Genomic DNA, 20,921 nt, shown 5'->3' on the forward strand with positions numbered 1-20,921 from the left:
TCATCCCTATCTATCCATCCACCCATTCCCTCCCCTGCTCCCAATGTGGAAAGAGAGCACCTGAAATAAGGCAGCATGTGGTCTGCTGTGCCTTGATTGCTGCTGTCACTCTTACTGGTGCCAGGGCCAGACTCACCTATTTAGGGCTCTCGCACAGCACCAGAATATGATTCAAGCAGCTTCCTCATGAGAAAGCAGCTGCTTGAGGGCACAATCCTAACCAGGTCTAGTCAGAAGTAAGTCCTATTTTGTTCTATGGGGCTTACTCTCAGGAAAGTGTGGTCAGGATTGCAGCCTAAACCATTCACCAAAAAGCCTATGCCATATCTCCAAAGCTCAAGGTGATAGGGCAAAACGGATGCCATTTTTGGAAGCAGCACCTCAAATATACCCAGGTATAGGCCTGGCTTCTTTAAGACAGCAAAATGTGTGCTGGCCTGTGTCATTAGAATAACATAACAGATTGCGGACATCACTTCTCGTCTAGACAGGCTGGTAGATAGTGCTGGGGAGGAGGTAGCAGTTGTGGTGCATGTCGGCACCAATGATGTGGGCAAGTGTAGCCGGGAGGTCTTGGAGGCCAAATTTAGGCTATTAGGTAGGAAGCTGAAAGCCAGGACCTCAAAGGTAGCGTTCTCTGAAGTACTACCTGTTCCACGTGCAGGGCCAGCTAGGTAGGCGGAGATCAGGGGTCTCAATGTGTGGATGAGACGGTGGTGTAGGGAGGAGGGGTTTAGATTTGTTAGGCACTGGGGAACGTTTTGGGACAAGCGGGGCCTGTACAAGAGGGACGGGCTTCACTTGAACCAGAATGGAACCAGACTGCTGGCGCATAACATTAAAAAGGTGGCAGAGCAGCTTTTAAACTGATCCCTGGGGGAAGGCCGACAGGAGCCGAGAGGCATCCCGTTCGGAACTCCTCATCCCTAAGGGACAAGGACGGGGAGGATAGAGAACAACAAGGTAAAGGGAGAGAGTAGGAGAAGAAATTGGGAATGGTAGCATGATGGGATGTGATAGACGGTTTGGCACAATGAGAGGATTCAGGGATAAAGGAGCTAATACGCAGCCCATCTTGGGGCATTCCATGTACAAATGCTTTTAGGCAAATGCCCAAAGTCTCCGAGCAAAGATGGGAGAACTGGAATGTCTGGTGACAAGGGAAAACATTGACATAGTGGACATAACGGAAACCTGGTGGAATGCGGAGAATCAGTGGGATACCGCAATCCCGGGCTATAAAACTCTACAGGAGGGACAGGGAGGGGCGTGTTGGAGGTGGGGTGGCCATTTATGTTAAGGAAGGGATAGAATCCAGCAAAGTAGAGATTGAAGGTGGGTCCGACTCCATAGAATCTCTATGGATTAAATTACCAGGCCTGAGGAGTGATGTAATACTGGGGGCGTACTATCGTCTTCCAGACCAGAAACCGGAAGGGGACCTTGAAATGAGGAAACAGATCAGGGAGCTGACAAGGAGGGACAGGGTTGTAATCATGGGGGACTTCAATTATCCTCATATTGACTGGGTCAATTTGTGTTCTGGTCACGAAAAGGAGACCGGATTCCTTGACATGCTAAATGACAGTGCCTTAGAGCAGCTAGTCATGGAGCCCACCAGAGGACAGGTGACTCTGGATTTAATATTGTGCGGTACACAGGGCCTGGTTAGAGATGTCAATGTTACGGAGCCATTGGGGAACAGTGATCATGCTGCGATCCGTTTTGACATGCATGTCGGGGGAAGAATACCAGGCAAATATCTCACAAAAACCCTTGACTTCCGACAAGCAGACTTCCCTCAAATGAGGAGGCTGGTTAGAAGGAGGTTGAAAGGGAAGGTAAAAAGAGTCCAGTCTCTACAGAGAGCATGGAGGTTGCTCAAATCAACAGTAATAGAGGCCCAGCGGAAGTGTATAGCAGTAATAGAGACCAAGCGGAAGTATCTGGAATGTGGTATAACGATACTCCTTACAGATAAGACTCTTATCTTAGGCAAAGGCATTCCTAACTCTGTATCTCCTCTGTAGTTACTTTTAATTAGAACTAGGGAGGTACAACTCAAAGAGAGATTAGACTACAACTCAGAGATAGATTTACAACTCAAACAGAGACAGATTTAGATAACAAATAGGGAGTAGCCAGGATGCACTTGCAATAATAAATTATATCTCTTGGCACCAAGAAGCAAAAACTAAAGGTTATACACAGGTTAGAAGCATGAGGAGATCTAAGCGGACAGTTTATCTTGTTTGGCAGATGGAAATAACAGAGACACAGACACCTGCAGAGACAGCTAGACAAGAACAGATAAACAATAACATTCCAGAGAAAGTCCCCTAATTAAGCCAAGACATCATAAGAGCCTCTAAGCTGACAGAAGGAGCTGGATTTAGTTAAAATGAATAAGAAAGAGTTCTTAAAATCCTTTTTACAATAAGTTAGTTTGTCTTGTATTAAATATATGTTTATACCACTATACAGTAACAGGTTACATATAGAGAATCACACATGGAATAGAGAGAAGACCAGAGGGCTTAGTTTAAACAGAGGTTGGCAGAAAGCCCACAGTGATTGATGAGACCAGACAGAAAGGAATTTAGAAAGATAACACTGGTGGCTCTGTCAGGGTCAGAAATAAGCATATGACATACCAAAGGCTAGTAAATGAGTAAACAGTGCCATCTAGCAGTTTTTGAAATCTTTAAGTCCTATATGTCTCAATGTATGTATTTGCCTTTTTAGAACTTGTAACTTGAAACCAACCAGTCAAATGCTTATAAAGTTATCTGTGGCCAACCCTGAGAAAGCCCCCATTTCTGATGTCACACACCAGCCAATGAGAAGTGTAAGACTCCTCAAACAAAGGAGCCAGAATCAAATATAAGTGAGAGGCTCGCACTGGAAAATAGCTTTGTCTGAGGGCTCTGAGAGCTCCCACGTGAACATAAGAACATAAGAACAGCCCCACTGGATCAGGCCATAGACCCATCTAGTCCAGCTTCCTGTATCTCACAGCGGCCCACCAAATGCCCCAGGGAGCACACCAGATAACAAGAGACCTCATCCTGGTGCCCTCCCTTGCATCTGGCATTCTGACATAGCCCATTTCTAAAATCAGGAGGTTGCGCATACACATCATGGCTTGTACCCCATAATGGATTTTTCCTCCAGAAACTTGTCCAATCCCCTTTTAAAGGCCTCTAGGCTAGACGCCAGCACCACATCCTGTGGCAAGGAGTTCCACAGACCGACCACACGCTGAGTAAAGAAATATTTTCTTTTGTCTGTCTTAACCCGCCCAACATTCAATTTTAGTGGATGTCCCCTGGTTCTGGTATTATGTGAGAGTGTAAAGAGCATCTCCCTATCCACTCTGTCCATCCCCTGCATAATTTTGTATGTCTCAATCATGTCCCCCCTCAGGCGTCTCTTTGGCTCTCATTGCTGTCTTCACTTTGGACAGGAGTCCCTGAGAAGCCCATTGCTGGCAACGAAATAAAGCTTGCAGACAATCACCACTCTTGCTTACTGAGTTTGCTTTTGAACTTTGTTTTTGACCTTGCAACAATGTCTTTTGGACATTGCTCCATGTCTTCAGGAAACCTCCTGAATGTCACCTTTAGGCTTTACAGGTTGATGTGGCTCCTCCAACATGCCCCCCACTTTCCCCCTATCCTTTCTGTGACCGTCCAAGCTGAAGGAGAACTCTGTAGGCCTCCAAAGCTTCCTGCCTTGATATTTAGCTACTTTGAGGTTGATCCCAATAAGGGCAGGGAGGGGGGGACACTCATGCATTCTTGGTGGTGATGTCAGTGTGGCCACCTGGGATTCCATAGAGGGGTGGTGGCTTCCTGTTGTGGAGCCACAGCTTAAAAACAATTCACTGTACTTTTCAGATTTAGGGTTTGGGAGAGGCCAGCAGGAACGGCTTACACCCAATTGGGCCCTGTGCCGAAGGGCCCCAGTGCTATGGTAATCTATTCTAGCCTGGTGGTCAGCTGCAAACTTGGAGCCCTGCAAAAAATGTTTCCAACTGAACCTCACAGCTCCTAAGGCTGGTCCTGGAGGCCAGGCAACTATAGTATTAATTTAAAACGTTAAAAATTAAGTAAAATTAAGTTTTACTTAATTAAATCGAAATATTAATTAACTAAAAAACTCAGTGAATTAAAAATGTTAGAAATTAATTAAAATAAATTAAATTATATAATTCTTGTTGGCATCCTTCAGTCTCGGAAGACTCTGAATGGTGATTCTGGAACAGAGTGTCCTCTCCAGTGCGCGAAGCCTGGGTAAAGTAGGTATGGAGGATAGGCTGTTTCCCATGCAGCAAATCTCCCCCCTCCACGTCGCTGAAATGGTCCAATGGAAAGGCAGAAGCCAATACGGCTGGTTCCAGCGGCGTCGCAGGAGTTGCCAGAACGTGACTGTGTTCAGCCACGAACTGCCTCAGGGACTCCGGCTCCGGATTTTGCCTCGAGGTTGACTCCTGAAGCCTTTTCCATAACTGGATGTAGCCACAAGGCAGTGGAGGTTTGGGATCAGAGTTTTCCTTCTCTCAGATGAGCTGCCTTCCCAGGCTAACGAGTTCCATCTACCTGGTGGCTGTTTAGTCGCCTCTTACGACAAGTACAGCCAAACTGAGGGCCTATTCTTATCCCCAGCCCCCAGGGGATATAATTAATTATATACTATAAATTAAATTAATTTTACTATACTATAAATAATTAATTATATACTATAAATTAATAAATTATGAATTTAAAATTAATTAAAATGTTAAAAATTAAGCTTTACTTAAATAAATAAATTTTAAAAATTGTTACATTTACTTAAGTTTAATTAGTTAATTAATTTTGTGGCCAGCTGGTCCTGCAGCCCACCATAGAGTTGGGGTCCTCCAGAGTGAAGGAAGGGCCATGTGGGGCATCGGTTCCCGAAAGTGCTTCCTGCGCGCGGCCACTCTAGCCTTCGCTTACTCTATGCCCCGCGCAGTGGCGGCGCCGCCCTCTCCCGACGCCGCAGTTGCCTGTCCGTGTGACGTCATCGCGCACTCTCACGCGAAACGCTCGGGCCGTCAGAGAGCCAGGCAACCCTGTTGAGGGCGAGAGAGGCGCGCACGCGCAGTGGGACTGGCCCGTCCCCAGAGCAGCTGGCTTCGAGGAGGGGGCGCTGCCGCCACCCCCGCCGCCAAGACGGACTTCCTGTGGGACAAGCGCACCGGGCTGGCCGCCAAGAGGGTGGGGGAGCGCCCTGGGAGCCTGTCTGGGGGGAGGGGCAGTTGGGGGGCTGTTGGGGTGGGGGGCAGTGGGGGGGCCTGGTGGGGATGGGGCAGTGGGGGGGCCTGTTGGGGTGGGGGCAGGCCTACAGGAGGGGCAGTGGGGGGCCTGGGTCTGCATGGGTGGGGGGCAGGTCTCCAAGCCTGGGGGGGAAAGGAGAGGCTCCCCCTCCTTCTTGCATTACAATTATTAGGAATAATCATAATAGCAATATGTTTGCAGTGGGGAGGGGCAAGGGAAGGTCCCCCCATCCTTGCATGGCAATGGTTAGGATTAAGCCTAATATCAATGTGTGTGTAGTGGGGAGGGGCAAAGGGGTCCCTCCAGGTCTGGGGGCGGGGAGAAGAGGCTCCCGCTCCTCTTTGCATTGCAATTATTAGGAATAATCTTAATAGCAATATGTTGGCAGTGGGGAGGGACAAAGGAGCCCCTCCAGGCCTGGGGGGGGGAGGCCTCACCTCGTCCTTGCATTGTAGTGGTTAGGAATAAGCATAATATCAATGTGTGTGCAGTGGGGAGGGGCTTAGGAGCCCCTTCAGGCCTTGGGGGGGGGGAGGTGAGGCTCCCCCTCCTCTTGTCATTGCAATAGTGAGCATAATATCAATGTGTGTGCAGTGGGGAGGGGCATAGGAGCCCCTTCAGGCCTGGAGAGAAGGGGAGTCTCCCCCTTGTGCTTGCATTGCAATGGATTGGAATAAGCAGTGTGGAGGTGCATAGGGAGCCTGTGGGAGGGAGGGAGGAATGTGACCCTAATATGATGTATTGCATTACAGGCCTGTTCACTTAACAACCTTGAGGGACTGCGTATATACCATGGTGGTCAAAGCACAGCAAAGAGGGTCTTAATGAGGCTGTCAGGACTGCAGCAGAGTGTCTGTTTACACCACAAAGAACCTCTTAATGCAGAGGAGAGGCAATTAGTCTACAGTAGCCTGGCGGGGGAGTGTCTGTTTACACAACAAAGGCACTAGATTGGGCTGAATGTCCGCTTAATGACCCAATTGCATAACAACAAGGATGTTAAGTGCAGCACACCTGTATTAGGAGTTGCAGTAATATTGGCATATTCAGAGTTTTGGCCAGGAGCATAGGAGCCCCTCCAAATGTGGATGAAGGCAGTACTTCCTCTCCCGGGTTGTATTGCCATTATTAGTAATAGATAATAAATATTAGCATATACAGTGCCATTAGTACGTTTGCAGTGGGCATGAGCAGCTCTCCAGGGGGCCAGTCTGGCTGTCTCTGTCTTTTTTTGCTGGTGCTATTTTATTTATTTTTCACATTTTTTTATTGCCTTTTGTCCAGGGTCTCAGGGCAAAGCACATAGCTCCTTCCCTCCTTTTGTCCTCGGAGTGAGTGAGGAGGGCAGGTCTTGGGGATGGAGGTTGGCTTGCTGCAATTTGTCAGTGCAGTTAATGATTTAAATGGAGGTGCATAATGGATAAAGATCACCTATGAGAGGGGGGTGGGAGAGGTGGCCTTCTTAGTAGTGGCTATTCCTTCTTAGAAGGAATAGGGCCTTCTTAGTAGTGGCTCCCTCCTTCTCAGTTTACAAACTGCTTCTTAGAGCCATTGTAATGTAGATCAACCTTTTGAGTTCAGGTCATTTTAGTATTGGATATTGTAGGTTTTTATATGGGTTATATTTCATGGGTCCGCCCCTTGTCACTATTACTGATTGCTGCCAGTGCAGCTCTAAGGTTATACGACTTTAAGCACCATTATAGGACCTAATAATTGCCAATTGGATCCCTCCCTCCCTTCCATGTCTGTCTGTCTGTCTGTCTGTCTGTCTGTCTGTCTACCTTCCTTCCTTCCTTCCTTCCTTCCTTCCTTCCTTCCTTCCTTCCTTCCTTCCTTCCTTCCTCCCTCTCTCCCCTAAGAGGACCCAAGGTGGCTTTTGCCCTCCTCCATTAACCTTAGATTGTCCTGTTTTGTGAGAGCAACAATACCCCTGGGTATCAAACGCTTCCTTCGCACCCTGTGGCCTGAAAAATTTGGGGTGTGTGTGTTTTGTTTTGTCTTGGTTCTGACCTGTCGCATGTTTGTTTTTATCTGCTGTGCCTTTACGATTTCTAAGTGGTGAGGTGTCTTAAGAGAGAAAGACAGGGCTGTGAATGATATTAAGCAAAAGATGCATATTAATGACAAAAATAATGTAGTCTTTGGGGTTAGACCCATAGCTCTGGTGGCAAAGCATTGCTTTGCATTCAGAATGTCAGGGGTGGTGGTGGTCAGTACTTAGAGCAGAGATTTTCAACCTTTTTCATCTCATGGCACACTGACAAGGCACTAAAATGGTCAAGGCACACCACTAGGTTTTTGACCATTGACAAGGCACACCATGCTGCTAGTGGGGGCTCACGTCTTCCATTTGCCCTATTAATAAATGACCTTCCCCCCAAATTCCTGTGGCACACCTGTGGACCACTCGCGGCACACCAGTGTGGCACGGCACAGTGGTTGAAAATGGCTGACTTAGAGCATCTTAGGTACAGCTGGGAAAGAGCCTACGTCTGAAACCTGGGAGAGCTGCTGCCAGCCAGTGCTTGACAATGCTAAGCTGTGTAGACCAGGGGTCTGACTCAGTATTGCAACTTTACCTATAGGAATGCCTATAGGTCACTGGTTGAGCCCCTGGTGAAGGTGAAAGTATCCAGGCCTTGCAAAGTCTAGCATGGAAGGAAGAGCACCTGTTTATCATGGAGAAGATCCTGGGTGCAAATCCCTGGCCGTGTCTCCAGATAGGATCAGGGAAGCCAGCTTGTCTGAAACCCTGGAGAAGTTACTGGTCAATGTGTTCTCTGCTAGTCAGTTACCTGTCCTCCTAAAACAGACCATGTGCAGATGGGAGTTTGGGGGGGGGAGTCCTTTGACTCTCACAGGGAAATCAAGTGACGATTTTAAGTGGTTGATTCCTAACAGCTAGGAGAAGTTCAGTGTTTCTCAGATGTGGGTCAGAACCCACTAGACGGGTCACGAACGATCTTCAGGTGGCTCTTGTATTTCAGCCCCCATTGAAAATACAGGATACAGAGCTGCTGGGCAAGGCGGTGGTGGGGAGAGAGTCCTGGTGGGAGAGAGTCCTGGTGGGAGAGAGTCCTGGTGCTTTGCCCTGAATAGATGGGGAGATGGGAGGCTGGAAAGGGGGGCTGTGCGGTCAGAGAAGGACCCAGTCTGTGTCCTGCTTTGACTTCTGAGCTGGAATGTTTGCTTTCCAAGTCCTGCAAAAAACAAACAAACAAACAAAAAAACAGCCTGAGTGTGCAGAGTCATGGGACCTTTGGCTGATTAGGTGTTGCCGAAATGGATGATGTCACTTCTGGCCATGACATCACTTCCAGGTGAATGGTATCACTTTCCAGTGGGTTCTGACAGATTGCCATCCTAAAGAGTGGGTCCTGGTGGTAAACAGTTTGTGAGCCACTGCGTTAGTTGATTAGATCAAAAACACTCCCCCTCCCCAAACCCAGCAGCTTCCAATTGTCTCTCCCAGATCTCTCTCATCTTCTCTCCATAGAGGGCAGCTCAAGAGGCTACGTTTTTAACACGTATCCTCCATTACTTCCCCCCCCCCCACCAAATACAGAATCTCACCTTAAGTGGATTGTCCTTGTAGCAACTGTGTAAAACAGCACACGTTGTATGTTGAAACCTTCCAAAAGAACAGAGGGCTCCTGATTGGAAGTACTTTCAGATCTGTTAAATAGCGCTTGTCACGATTACAGTTTTTTAAAAAAACAAAACTTGATTATGTTTAATTGGTGCTGCCAGGGGGTTGATTTGACTTGTGAGTAGCTGCATCAGGCTGCATCAAGGCATTGCTTGTTCTGCTTTGAGACACCTTCGGCTAGTTAGACTCTCGATCCCTCCTTCCTTCTCCCGGCTTCTGCTGTGCATAAGAACATAAGAACAGCCCCGCTGGATCAGGCCATAGGCCCATCTAGTCCAGCTTCCTGTATCTCACAGCGGCCCACCAAATGCCCCAGGGAGCACACCAGATAACAAGAGACCTGCAAGGCTTCCTGGGAATTGTAGTTTAAGAACATAAGAACAGCCCCACTGGATCAGGCCATAGGCCCATCTAGTCCAGCTTCCTGTATCTCACAGCGGCCCACCAAATGCCCCAGGGAGCACACCAGATAACAAGAGTCCTGCAAGGCCTCCTGGGAATTGTAGTTTAAGAACATAAGAACAGCCCCACTGGATCAGGCCATAGGCCCATCTAGTCCAGCTTCCTGTATCTCACAGCGGCCCACCAAATGCCCCAGGGAGCACACCAGATAACAACAGACCTCATTCTGGTGCCTCCCTTGCATCTGGCCTTCTGACATAGCCCATTTCTAAAATCAGGAGGTAGCTCATACACATCATGGCTTGTAACCCGTAATGGATTTTTCCTTCAGAAACTTGTCCAATCTCCTTTTAAAAGGCGTCCAGGCCAGACGCCATCACCACATCCGGTGGCAAGGAGTTCCACAGTCCGACCACACGCTGAGTAAAGAAATATTTTCTTTTGTCTGTTCTAACTCTCCCAACGCTCAGAGTATGCTCCTTCCTCCCAGTTTTAAAAGGCCAGTTGCTGCTCTGTTTAGAAAGCCCTGTACAAAAGTTGTTTTGTTATGCAATGGATGAGGCAAAAAAAAATTCAGTTCCTGCCTGGGGCCATTGTCTTAGGTGGAGTTTGCATGCTCCTCCCATGTCTGCGTCAGCGGCGTCACTAGGTTTGTGTCACCCTGCGCGGGAGGCCAGCGTGTCACCCCATGACAGACCTCCTCCCATGCAGTGGTGGGGCCAACACCCTGGGCAGTGTGTGCGGTGGTGCCCCATCCCCCTACCAGCACTGGTTTTTTGGCTACAACCTTTGATAGACTAGAGATAGTGCAACCTGGTTTGTTTCATGGCATTCTACTTGAAATTACGCATTGTTTGATATGTAACATGACGGTATTTGAAAATACCAAGATTTTAAATATGTTGGCCGGTAGTGGTGTCACCTCACCTGGTTCTCATCACCTGGTGTGGCCCAGGCCGCCCCTCAGCGACGCCGCTGGTCTGTCTGGGTTTTCGCCAGACCGGAAAGCTCATATTTGTTTCAGCATTTGATATTAGAAGTGTTTTGGGTCTTTATTTAGAACAGGGGTGCCCAAACCCCGGCCCTGGGGCCACTTGCGGCCCTCAAGGTCCCTCAGTGTGGCCCTCAGGGAGCCCCAAGTCTCCAATGAGCCTCTGGCCCTCTGGAGATTTGTTGGAGCCCACACTGGCCCGACACAACTGCTTCCAGCGTGAGGGTGACTGTTTGATCTCTTGTGTGAGCTGTAGGATGAGGGTTTCATCCCTTCAGACTGTTTCACGTCTGTGATGCAGTAGCAGCAGCAAAGGAAAGGCCAGCCTTGCTTTGTGCAAGGCCTTTTATAGGCCTTGAGCTATTGCAAGACCTCCATTCATTCATATAAGTTCATCTTTAATGTATTCATTTATGTAAACTTACGTAAATTTATTCAAATTTTAAATGTAAATTAATTCTTCCCCCTCCCCCGGCCCCTGACACAGTGTCAGAGAGACGACGTGGCCCTCCTGCCAAAAACTTTGGACACCCCTGATTTAGAAGTTTGGTGATGTATTTCTGACCAGAACTTTGGTTTATGTCTATCAAGTAGCTGTTATTTCAAAGTCATTTTGCTCCAAGGCAGGAGGTCTGGTCTAGAGGGTTGAGTCTCCATTTGCCTGAAGATAACATCCGAAGGTCGCCGGTTCGAGGCCACCGGCACCGTGCGACCTTGAAGCGGCTGACAAGCTGAAGCCGAGCTATTTCCATCTGCTCTGAGCGTGGGAGGATGGAGGCCAGGATGTGCGGCCAGATCAATGAAAGAAACATCTGAATGTTGTGGTTTCTTGAAAGATAGAACCTCCTTTCAATTGTAAAAATCCCTACAGGGATTTAAAAATTGCCTGCCTATGTAAACTGCCTTGAATAAAGTCCGAGGAGAAATCTGAGGACCAAGAAAGGCGGTACAGAAATACCTGTATGATGATGATGATGATTTAAGCTGCCGTTGCCAAGAGCCTATCGGCAGCTTTAAGCGAGGACTTGCTGTGCCGTAGACTGGACTGTTTGGAGGGCTTGCTAACCCTTCTCCCTCTTTCTGTCCAGATGCCCCATTCCAGAAGGTTCCGCTCTTCAGAACGCAGCAGCCGGTGCAGCTACCACGAGCATTACAGAAACCAGAAGCGTAAGCGGAGGCGAAGCCCCTCGCGGTCCAGTAGCAGCGAGCGACGCCGTCGCAGGGAGGACAGCTACCGCGTCCGGTCGGGAAGGTGAGAAAGCGCCGTGGGGGGGGCGGCGCCGGATGTTTGTTGGCGCTGCCCGAGAGAGCCAAAGCGGGACGCGCCCCTCTTAACGTCTGTAGGAGGCGGGTGCCTTCTGCGTGCGAGGCTGGGGCGTGGCCCCTCCCCTCTGCTGACCGTGCTTTTCTGCCAACCCCTCCGTCCTTCCAGCTACGACGACCACTCTTCAGACCGGCGGGCCTACGGCCGGCGCTACTGCGACGGCTACCGGCGAGATGGCTATAGCCGCGACCGGGGCAACGTTTACTACGAGGCAGAGTACCACAACTCTTACGAGTACCAGCACTCCCGGGGCGACAGTTACCGCAGCTGCAAAGGCAGTCGGCGGAAGCGAAGGCGGAGACGCCGCCGCAGCCGTACCTTCAGCCGCTCCTCCTCGGTGAGTAAGCCCCAGTGCCTGGAATGCCCCCCCCCTCTTTCTGGTAGCAAGCGGCAAACCAGCTACAGCCTCCTGATGGCTTCCAGGGGAAACGGGGCTGTGTGCGTGATGACGCTTCGGGGTGCCCAGCGCAGTCTTGAAGCCTGTTTCTGTTTTAGGGGTTCCTTTTTTAGTAGTCAGAGGTAAGAAAAACCCCTTGGTTGGTGGTCCCAGATTGCTCCGTCCCTGTCTGTCAGTGACAACCAGTTTGAGTCACTCTGGGTTGCTGGGGGCTCCGGTGTTATCCGTGTTGATGTTAGGTCTGGGGGTCTCTCAGCCTTTGGCCTCGGGACAATCTGCGGTTTCCCAAAAGGCAGAGGGGGTTCTCTTTCGGTGGAAAGCCTCTGTGGATGTGGAAGACAACGTCAGGGCCCCCTAACTGAGCTTTTGCCGGCTGCCTCCTTTTAGCTCTTGTGTTTCTCAAACTGTGCCCTTGGGAGCTCCCTGAGACCCCTTCAGGGACTCCGTGAGCACACCAGAAGCGGCCACCATCTGCTCCATGCTGTGCCATTCCGCGTACGCGCCGGTGGCAGTCTAGGGCTTCCTGAGACTCCGTTTTGGCTTGTAAAGGGGCCCTGGGGACTGGAAAGTTTGGGAACTGTGGCCTGCTCGTTCATCGGTGACTGCCTTCACCTCTATACCCAATCAGAGTGAAAGTGCATCTTGACACCATGCTGGATCTGCAACATAAATCTGAAATAGATTTAGAATAGGTCTGGGAGTGCTGCGTTGTCTGCCTGGGACAGAGATCCGTCCCAGGATCTCAGCAGGAGGGAGGTGGTGTCCACACTGGACAAAACCCGTGTCGGTCAAACAAATCTCTTATGGCTTCTGCGGTGCCCCCATGCTAGGAACAAGTTTTTTTACAGCAATGCAGTCAGCATGGCCTGCCTCCCTCCTCCCTGCAGTAGCCCCTTTCCCACGTGTTTTCGTCCACCAGAGCATTTTAATCTCGTGCTTCTCAAATCTCAAATGGCGGATACGTGGCGCACCTTCCTTGGATTTAAAACGAAGAACGCAATTCGATCCTGTGCTCTGAAAGTTTTTCTTATTTGTTTTAAATCACTTCTAACTTCCTCTTTAGCTGGCGAAGCGCCCAGTTCAGTTTGACAGAAAATTGACAAAATTGACATATCTGTGTCTGGAACTGATTCAAACAGATGTAGCTTCTCCCGTCCATGTGCCCCCCCCCCCGCCCACATGCCTAAGGAATCCTGGTTTGTTAAACCAGAGCTCTGTAGCTTGTCCGAACCCACAGCCGCTGTCCCCAGTCAAGATTAAATGGGGGTGTGAAATCAGAGTGAAATCTCCATTTCACAATCTGGTTTAATTGTGGTTTGTCGACGCTGGCCGCTCTGGGTTGGATGAACTGCGGTTTAAAATAAACCACTGTGTCTGTGCTGGAACTCACAGGGCAGGGTGCTAGAGGAGTGTTTGTAGCCGTGTTCATGATCTAGTCATCTGCCCTGGACTTTAGATGTCACCTGAGTTAGAATTACCTGTGCTTGGTTGTGTGTGTGTGGTGGTGGGGGGGGAGAATAATGGACCTACTTTCTGAGTGGAAGGAGATGAGGCCAAAACAGCATCGAGAGACAAACCGGCAGGCTGCTTTGAGGATGGGCACTTCTGCAGTCTCCCTGCCTTGGAAAAGGCCTGATCCAGTCACACCTATTAAAGACAGGTGGCGGAATGACCCGCCTCTCAACCAAACCTGATTGGTTGGAGGCGAGACCTGACTGGCATCTCTTAAAAAGAAGCAACAGGCGTCCTCGAGCAAGGGTGAGACATGCTTGCGTATCAGGATGTGGGGCAAAATGACCCACCCTTGGAAGAGTCCTGTGTAGCTAGGTACACCCAGCAGCGAGTGGATCATTCACCCACAGGCGGCATCCCCCTCTGTGGGCAGATAGAGGCTTTGGGCTCCCAGGAACCCTTAATAATTGACGGTCTTGGCACACTCCTTGGGAAAGGCCAGCCTGACTTTTCCGGATAGGTTTCTGTGTGGGAATCTCTCTCTTACTTATGTGTCTATCTTCAGCCTCCTCTCTTGTCTTGGTGGGGGAGAGAGAAGGAATCTGTATTGACTTACACATTACCCAGGAAGCTGCTGTCAGACCCTTGGTCTATCTGTGTCAGTATTGCCAGCACGGTTTGGCAGCATCTCTCCAGGGCTTCAGACAGGTGCCTTTCCCAGCCATACCTGGAGACTGTACCAAGGATGGAACCCAGGGCCTTCTGAATGCAAAAGGAGAGTCCTGCTACTGAGAGTCCCCAAATTGTTGAGAGCCAGACTCTCCGTTGGGGTCTCCGGGCTTTGCACATGGCAGGCAGGTCTGAGAAACTGGTGCAGGTTTTGTTCTCTGGACTGTTTTCACTGCTAATCTGATGGACTGGCTACAGGCCTCCTTCTCCTCTCCTGGTGGCTGCCAAGCTTGTGCAATTCTGGCACTCGGATCCTAGTGTGCGAGTCCTCAACTTTCCTCTTCGCCCTGTTTGTTCATGCTGGCTTGGGTGGTGTGAGGCCTCCCTGTGGGGGAGGGGAGGGCCCGCCCGGCCTTTCCGAGGGGGACCTTTCCGAGGCAAGATCCTCCTGCCTGCTCTTCTAACTTCCAACTGCCTTGTCATCCCTGGCCTCCAGGTTTATGTAGGGCAGACCCCTCCCCTTTGGCCCCTCCCCTTCCCTCGCAGGGATGGTACAAAAAGGGCCTGTCTCTGGACCTGCCCTTACCTGGGCTTACCACAACTCCTCCCCTTCCTCTCTCCGTTTCCCTCCCACCTCCTCTCACCTCACTCCAGGAGCTGCCAGGTTCCTGAGGCTGAAGGCTGCAGCCTCTGCTCTGGTCCTCCCTGAACCCCACACACCCACCTCTGTTTGCCGCAAATTTGTTACTCTTTTTTTTCCTTTTATATATTACATATATTTTATTTTTAAATTTTCCTGAGCTAGTGTGTTATTATCTTGACATTTTTTTTTCCCTTGCAATATCCCTTATCGTTTTATATATACGTGCGCCTCTCTGTGCCGCTTGAATTGGCCCGGGAATCGTCCCTCCTCCTCCTCCTCCTCAAATCTGCCACGGGGCCTGCCATTTCCGTGGGTGAACGCTTGGCTGGCCGGCTTCCCCTTCGCTGGTTTGAACCGCCCTGATTGGCCCGGGTGAATGAATGAATGAAAACCCCTCCTCCCCGCCACTCCGCGTTCTGCGTTTTGGGGGCCCGCAGCGGAGTCAGCCGAGCAGCCGGAGGGCCAAGAGCGTGGAAGACGACGACGAAGGCCACCTCGTCTACCACGTCGGCGACTGGCTTCAGGAAAGATGTACAGCCAAATCGTAACATTATCTCGTCTCTAGTTAAGCTCCCGTCACAGTCACGCAATTGTTCTTTAAGCTTTTTATCCCTGTTCCTTTTCATTTTTCTTTGCAGTATTTGTTCTTAAAAGCATAAAAAGACAGCCCTTCCTCTTTCTTTTCTTAAAGATTCTCCTCCCCAACCCCCTTCCTCTTCCTACTCCTCGGTATATCTTCTCATTTTGTGACCTAAAAGTGCTAGGGGTTTAAATTGGCTTGCTCCATCCTCCTCCTTGCTGGCTCTTGGAGTTGGCCTAGGCAGCCTTTGTGGTGGTCTGTGTTGTTTTTGCACTGCACCTGGGATGCCACTCTCCCTCTGACGCCCCCCTGTGTTCTCCCCCCCTCCCTTCTCTGTTTCTCTCCCTTCGTAGATGAGATAATCAGCACCCTCGGAGAGGGCACTTTTGGCCGGGTGGTACAGTGCGTGGATCGCACCAGGTAAATGCCCCAACGCGCTGGGGAACGTGGGTTGAGTAGGGTTGGGAGCTTTGAAAGCAGTAGCCATGTTAACTTTGTTGCAGCTCGCACACCCAGCAGCGCAATCCTGTGCTTGTCTTCCTTGGAAGACAAATTATTATTATTATTATTATTATTATTATTATTATTATTATTATTATTTATTACAGGAATGATGGTGCAGTTCCCAGACTGTGGTATTGTGACCCCATTTTTGGTGGGTCGCAGCAGGCTGTGGCACTGATTTTGGGTGGGTCACAGCAGGGTTAGGGGCTTCGCGGCATTCTGGAGTGTGTGACTGCAGTGGCCACTGAAGGTAACGCAGCAACACAACTGCTGAATGTACTTTAGAGAATGTGTCCTTGTCGTTAAGAGATGCATACCTGTATTATTATAGGTCATGCCTCTTTATCCACTGGGATTCGGTTCCGGAACCCCCCAATGGATTAAAAAAAAAATCAGTGGATTACCAAGCCAGTGGAAAAATAGCTTTAAAGACCCACTTTAAAGCAGGTTTCTTGCTCCTCCGTTGTCACCCCAGAGTGCATTGCTATGGTTGCTGTACCACATTCAGCCACTAGATGGGGTGAATAATGGAATCTAGTGGAATGAAATTATAGTTATTTAACAGCACGAAGGTGGGAAATTGGATTTTAGTGTGTTTTTCCTTGTTACAAGGTGGACCTCAGTATCATTGGTGAGTCAGATCAGTGGATACTGAAGTCTCACCTGTATTTTTATTAAGAGCGTTTATACACTGCTTTTCATTAGAAAGTAGTTTACAAAAAACTAAATAAATGGTTCCCTGTCCCTCAATAAAGGACTCTCAGAAGGGTTGGAGAAGAGATATGGGGTGAAAAGGGACAATCTCAGTCCCCCTGCTAAATATAAGAGGACCCCACTTTTAAAAGGTTCCTCTTTGCCCCAGACAGCAGGGGTTCCATTGCCATTAAGTTCACTGTGGGGCCTTCTGCATTGCAGAGCAGGCATTCGTGTCCCAGGGTAGAAGATGCTCTGGGAAAAGAGGGCAGATCAACAGTGGGCTGATTTTTCTCTCCTGCTGTGTGGGGGGGGGGCAGAAAAAGCAAATTGATGTTGCTGGAGACAGAAGTGGGATTCTCTCTCGGTTCCAGCAGTGACCTCTGTCCACCCCGCAGCAGTGCCCAAGCTGAACTTGTTCCTGGTGGGGCTAGCAGGGTGGGTCTGTAGAGCACTAAGGGCGCACACCCTCCTCTGTTGGCATCTCTCACCCTTTCCCCTTAACCTCACCTGCAAACAGGTGGACTCCCACGCCACCTTCCCTCTCCTCTTCCATCCCTTCCCAGGGGCAACACGCGTGTCGCTCTGAAAATAATCAAGAACGTGGAAAAGTACAAAGAGGCAGCTCGGCTGGAGATCAACGTGCTGGAGAAGATCAACGAGAAGGATCCTGACAATAAGAAGTGAGTGGGGTTTTAAGGACCCATGGGGGGGATATTAGCATTTACTGTGTGTTCGGTTTTTGAGACTCCAAGGCAGTTTATGGTTTCCAGCCAGCAGCAATATTAAACAGAAATAACTGTATGTGTATGGGGTCAGGAGACATGTTGGCTGCCATGTAAGTAGGCTTCTGTTGGGGGGTAACCTCCTGGAAGTTCAGTCCGAGACTCCTAGCAGAGAGGCCTGAAAGGCTGGTGCGAAAAGGGTTGTCCATACCTACCCATGGTTGTCTTTGCATTTGACCACATTTATGGCATTCCATTCTCCCCCTCCCTTCCCCCTTTCGATACCGGTGTCAGTCTGGCCTTCTCTTCCTGAGTCACATCAGCCTTCTCGATCAGGGGTGGCAAACCCGCTTCACGCAAAGGGCCAAAGTTAGCATTTATGGTGCCTGCCGGAAGTGACATCGTTAAGCAGGAAGTGTGCATTAAGCAGAGGATGACCAGAAAGAAGCACTTTGTTCTCACCTAGAAACTCAATAGCTGCAAATGGCAGTAGAGAAAATGTGCGAATCTTGTTTATCATTTCTAGATAGGAGAGAGCCCAGTTATCGCGCTGGGAGCGCCCAGTTATAATGTGGGCCAGATAAATTGCTTCTGTGGGTCATGTTTGGCCTGTGTACCTTATGTTTGACAGCCCTGTTCTAGATCAGAGGTCTCCAAACCCCGGCCCAGGGGCCAGGTTCAGCCCGTGGCAAGCCTCAACCCAGCCCTCAGCTGGCCTCTTGTTCCCTGAAAGCCTCTGGCCCACTTGACTGGACACAGCCAGAGTCGTGCTCTGGAGGGTGTTCTGCGGGCTGGAGAAGTTGAATGAATGAGCCCATAATTTATTTAAATTTTACATTTACATTTTTGTCGGTCCTCAACACTGGGCCAGATATTTGATGTGGCCCTCTGGCCAAAATGTTTGGGGACCCCTGTTCTAGATTACGGTGGTTGTTAATTAATATAATGACATATTATTATATTGTTGGCAACCTTCAGTCTCGAAAGACTATGGTATCGCGCTCTGAAAGGTGGTTCTGGAACAGCGTCTAGTGTGGCTGAAAAGGCCGATTCGGGAGTGACAATCCCTTCCACACTGGGAGCAAGTGCAGTCTGTCCCTGGTCTGTCTCCCTGGCTGTGGTCCTTCCTTCTTTGCCTCTTAGCCTCAGACTGTCGGCCAAGTGTCTCTTCCAACTGGGAAAGGCCATGCTGCACAGCCTGCCTCCAAGCGGGCCGCTCAGAGGCCAGGGTTTCCCACCTGTTGAGGTCCACTCCTAAGGCCTTCAGATCCCTCTTGCAGGTGTCCTTGTATCGCAGCTGTGGTCTACCTGTAGGGCGCTTTCCTTGCACGAGTTCTCCATAGAGGAGATCCTTTGGGATCCGGCCATCGTCCATTCTCACGACACGACCGAGCCAACGCAGGCGTCTCTGTTTCAGCAGTGCATGATGGCAATTATTAATTAATACCACATCTTCAAAGTACATGGTGCTTTACATGGAGTGAAAATACAACTCCCTGCCCCAAAGGGCTTGCAATCAATCTGTGGACAGAGGAAGCAATGGGAGGTGGTGGTTGGGATGAACGGGAAGCCTCTGTCGTCGTTTCAGTCACACCTGCTTGGGTGCAGGGGGCAGAGAGTCAGGGTGCACGCTTGCAGCCTCTCGCCCTTGACCGCTCTCAACCTGTGTCCTCTTCCAGTCTGTGCGTGCAGATGTACGACTGGTTTGACTATCACGGGCACATGTGCATCTCCTTCGAGCTCCTGGGACTCAGCACCTTTGACTTCCTCAAGGACAACAACTACCTGCCTTACCCCATCCATCAGATACGGCATATGGCTTACCAGGTCTGCCAGGCTGTCAAATGTGAGTGCCAGAAAGTGTGCGCGTGGAATGGGGCGGGCAGCCCTTCTCCACTCTTCCCCCCCCCCCAGCATTTGGTGTTCAGAGGTAGACCGCCTCTGAACCCGGAAGTTCTCTTTTCATTGCCGTGGCTGGCAGAGCGCAATGGCGTTGCCGTTTGGGCACTTGGTTTCGGTGGCGCGTTGGGAAGGCGTGTGACCGCAGGGCGGGTTGAGTTGGTGCGGGTGAGGCCTAAAATGCGTGGCGCCTCTCAAACGTACTTTCCTTTCCCCTCTCGCCCCGTCCTCAGTTCTCCATGAAAACAAGCTGACGCACACGGACCTCAAGCCAGAAAACATCCTCTTTGTCAACTCGGATTACGAGATGACTTACAACCTGGAAAAGGTGCGTCTCTGCTTGGCGGGATTCCTGGTGGCCTTGTGACAAAGGGGGCTGCGGTGGCCATCCTTGAATGTGTGAAATCAGAGTATACTTGTTCTGCCAGCAGGTCCCAGGGTCTCTCCCATCCCTTCCCCCCCCAAAAAAAATTCTTTCCATACTGCAGGTGCCAGCATGAAACCCTCAAAGCTCCTACACCCAAAGCAGTGAGCGAGGTCCCTTCCCAGCCTGTGAAGTTTTTCTAAACCTATAGGCCTATCTAGCTCAGCACTGTCGAGCACCATCTGGTGGCATCTCCCTAGGATTTCAGGCTCAGGGGTCTTGACCAACCTTACTTGGAGATGTTGCCAGGATTGTGCCTGGGATCTTTTGCATGCAATGCAGGGGCTCTTCTGTTGAACTGCAGTCTGATCCCCCTGTACAAAGCTCCCCTGGTGGGATTTGAACTTCTTAATGCAGCTCTACAGCCAGGGTCTCTTTCCCCCCAGCTGCTGAGTTTCACGGAACTCTTTGTATGCCCTGTGGCTGCAGCCTGCTCTGCTTGAGCTTTGTTAGGTGTTGACAGTGGGGAGAGGAGGAGGAAGGTGAAAGAAAGAGAGGTGGCTGGGTGGAAGATATGACTCTGTGTACTGATAACAGCCTTCTTTCTTCTCTTCTATTTCTCCCCCTCCCCCAAAGAAGCGAGACGAGAGGAGCGTCAAGAACACAGCCGTCCGGGTGGTTGATTTCGGCAGCGCCACCTTCGACCACGAGCATCACAGCACCATCGTGTCCACGCGCCACTATCGAGCGCCGGAGGTCATTTTAGGTCATTATGCTGTGCTTTAGTTTGGGGCTCTGAGCATAGCCAGTTTGTGCGCGCATGTGTCTCACTTCGTAAGGCAACTGCTGTTATTGATGTGAATTTTCAGTCAGTTACGGTGCAATCTTAAGCATGTTTACTCAGAAGGAAGCCTCAGTGTTTTTGGTGGCACTTGTTACCATGTTTAGGGTTGCAGCCCTGGTGCACTTGCTTGGCTTTTAATGTTTTAGGACAGGGGTGTCAAACATAAGGCCCGGGGGCTGGATGCGGCCCCCGGAAGCTTTTTATCCAGCCCTCAGGCTCTCAGCTGCTGAGGTGTTACAGCTGAAATGGCAGCCCACATGGTTGGTTGGTTGGCAACCTTCAGTCTCGAAAGACTCTGGTATCGCGCTCTGAATGGTGGTTCTGGCACAGCGTCTAGTGTGGCTGAAAAGGCCGATTCGGGAGTGACAATCCCTTCCACACCAGGAGCAAGTGCAGTCTGGCCCTGGTCTGTCTCCCTGGCTGTGGGCCTTCCTTCTTTGCCTCTTTGCCTCAGTCTGTTGGCCAAGTGTCTCTTCAAA

The 20,921-nt window shown here is 50.1% G+C and overlaps 1 protein-coding gene across 3 annotated transcripts in view; it reads left to right on the forward strand.

The window, feature by feature from the left end:
* The first annotated feature begins 5,117 nt into the window (after positions 1 to 5,117).
* The window catches only part of LOC136635054 (dual specificity protein kinase CLK2), a 53,835-nt gene continuing 38,031 nt past the window's right edge, over positions 5,118 to 20,921 (forward strand). For 2 of the 3 annotated variants that reach the window (XM_066610146.1, XM_066610142.1), the window contains exons 1-9: positions 5,118 to 5,243; positions 11,437 to 11,600; positions 11,781 to 12,009; positions 15,271 to 15,364; positions 15,767 to 15,833; positions 17,177 to 17,293; positions 19,015 to 19,181; positions 19,468 to 19,562; positions 20,235 to 20,364. In XM_066610146.1, coding sequence (XP_066466243.1) covers positions 11,437 to 11,600; positions 11,781 to 12,009; positions 15,271 to 15,364; positions 15,767 to 15,833; positions 17,177 to 17,293; positions 19,015 to 19,181; positions 19,468 to 19,562; positions 20,235 to 20,364 — 1,063 coding nt within the window. In that variant the 5' untranslated portion in view covers positions 5,118 to 5,243. Of the gene's footprint in view, positions 5,244 to 11,436; positions 11,601 to 11,780; positions 12,010 to 15,270; positions 15,365 to 15,766; positions 15,834 to 17,176; positions 17,294 to 19,014; positions 19,182 to 19,467; positions 19,563 to 20,234; positions 20,365 to 20,921 lie in introns of those variants that run through there. The other variant, XM_066610144.1, reaches the window with a different exon arrangement.

The sequence above is a fragment of the Tiliqua scincoides genome, chromosome 15 (genome assembly GCF_035046505.1).
Source record: "Tiliqua scincoides isolate rTilSci1 chromosome 15, rTilSci1.hap2, whole genome shotgun sequence".
Taxonomy (NCBI): domain Eukaryota; kingdom Metazoa; phylum Chordata; class Lepidosauria; order Squamata; family Scincidae; genus Tiliqua; species Tiliqua scincoides.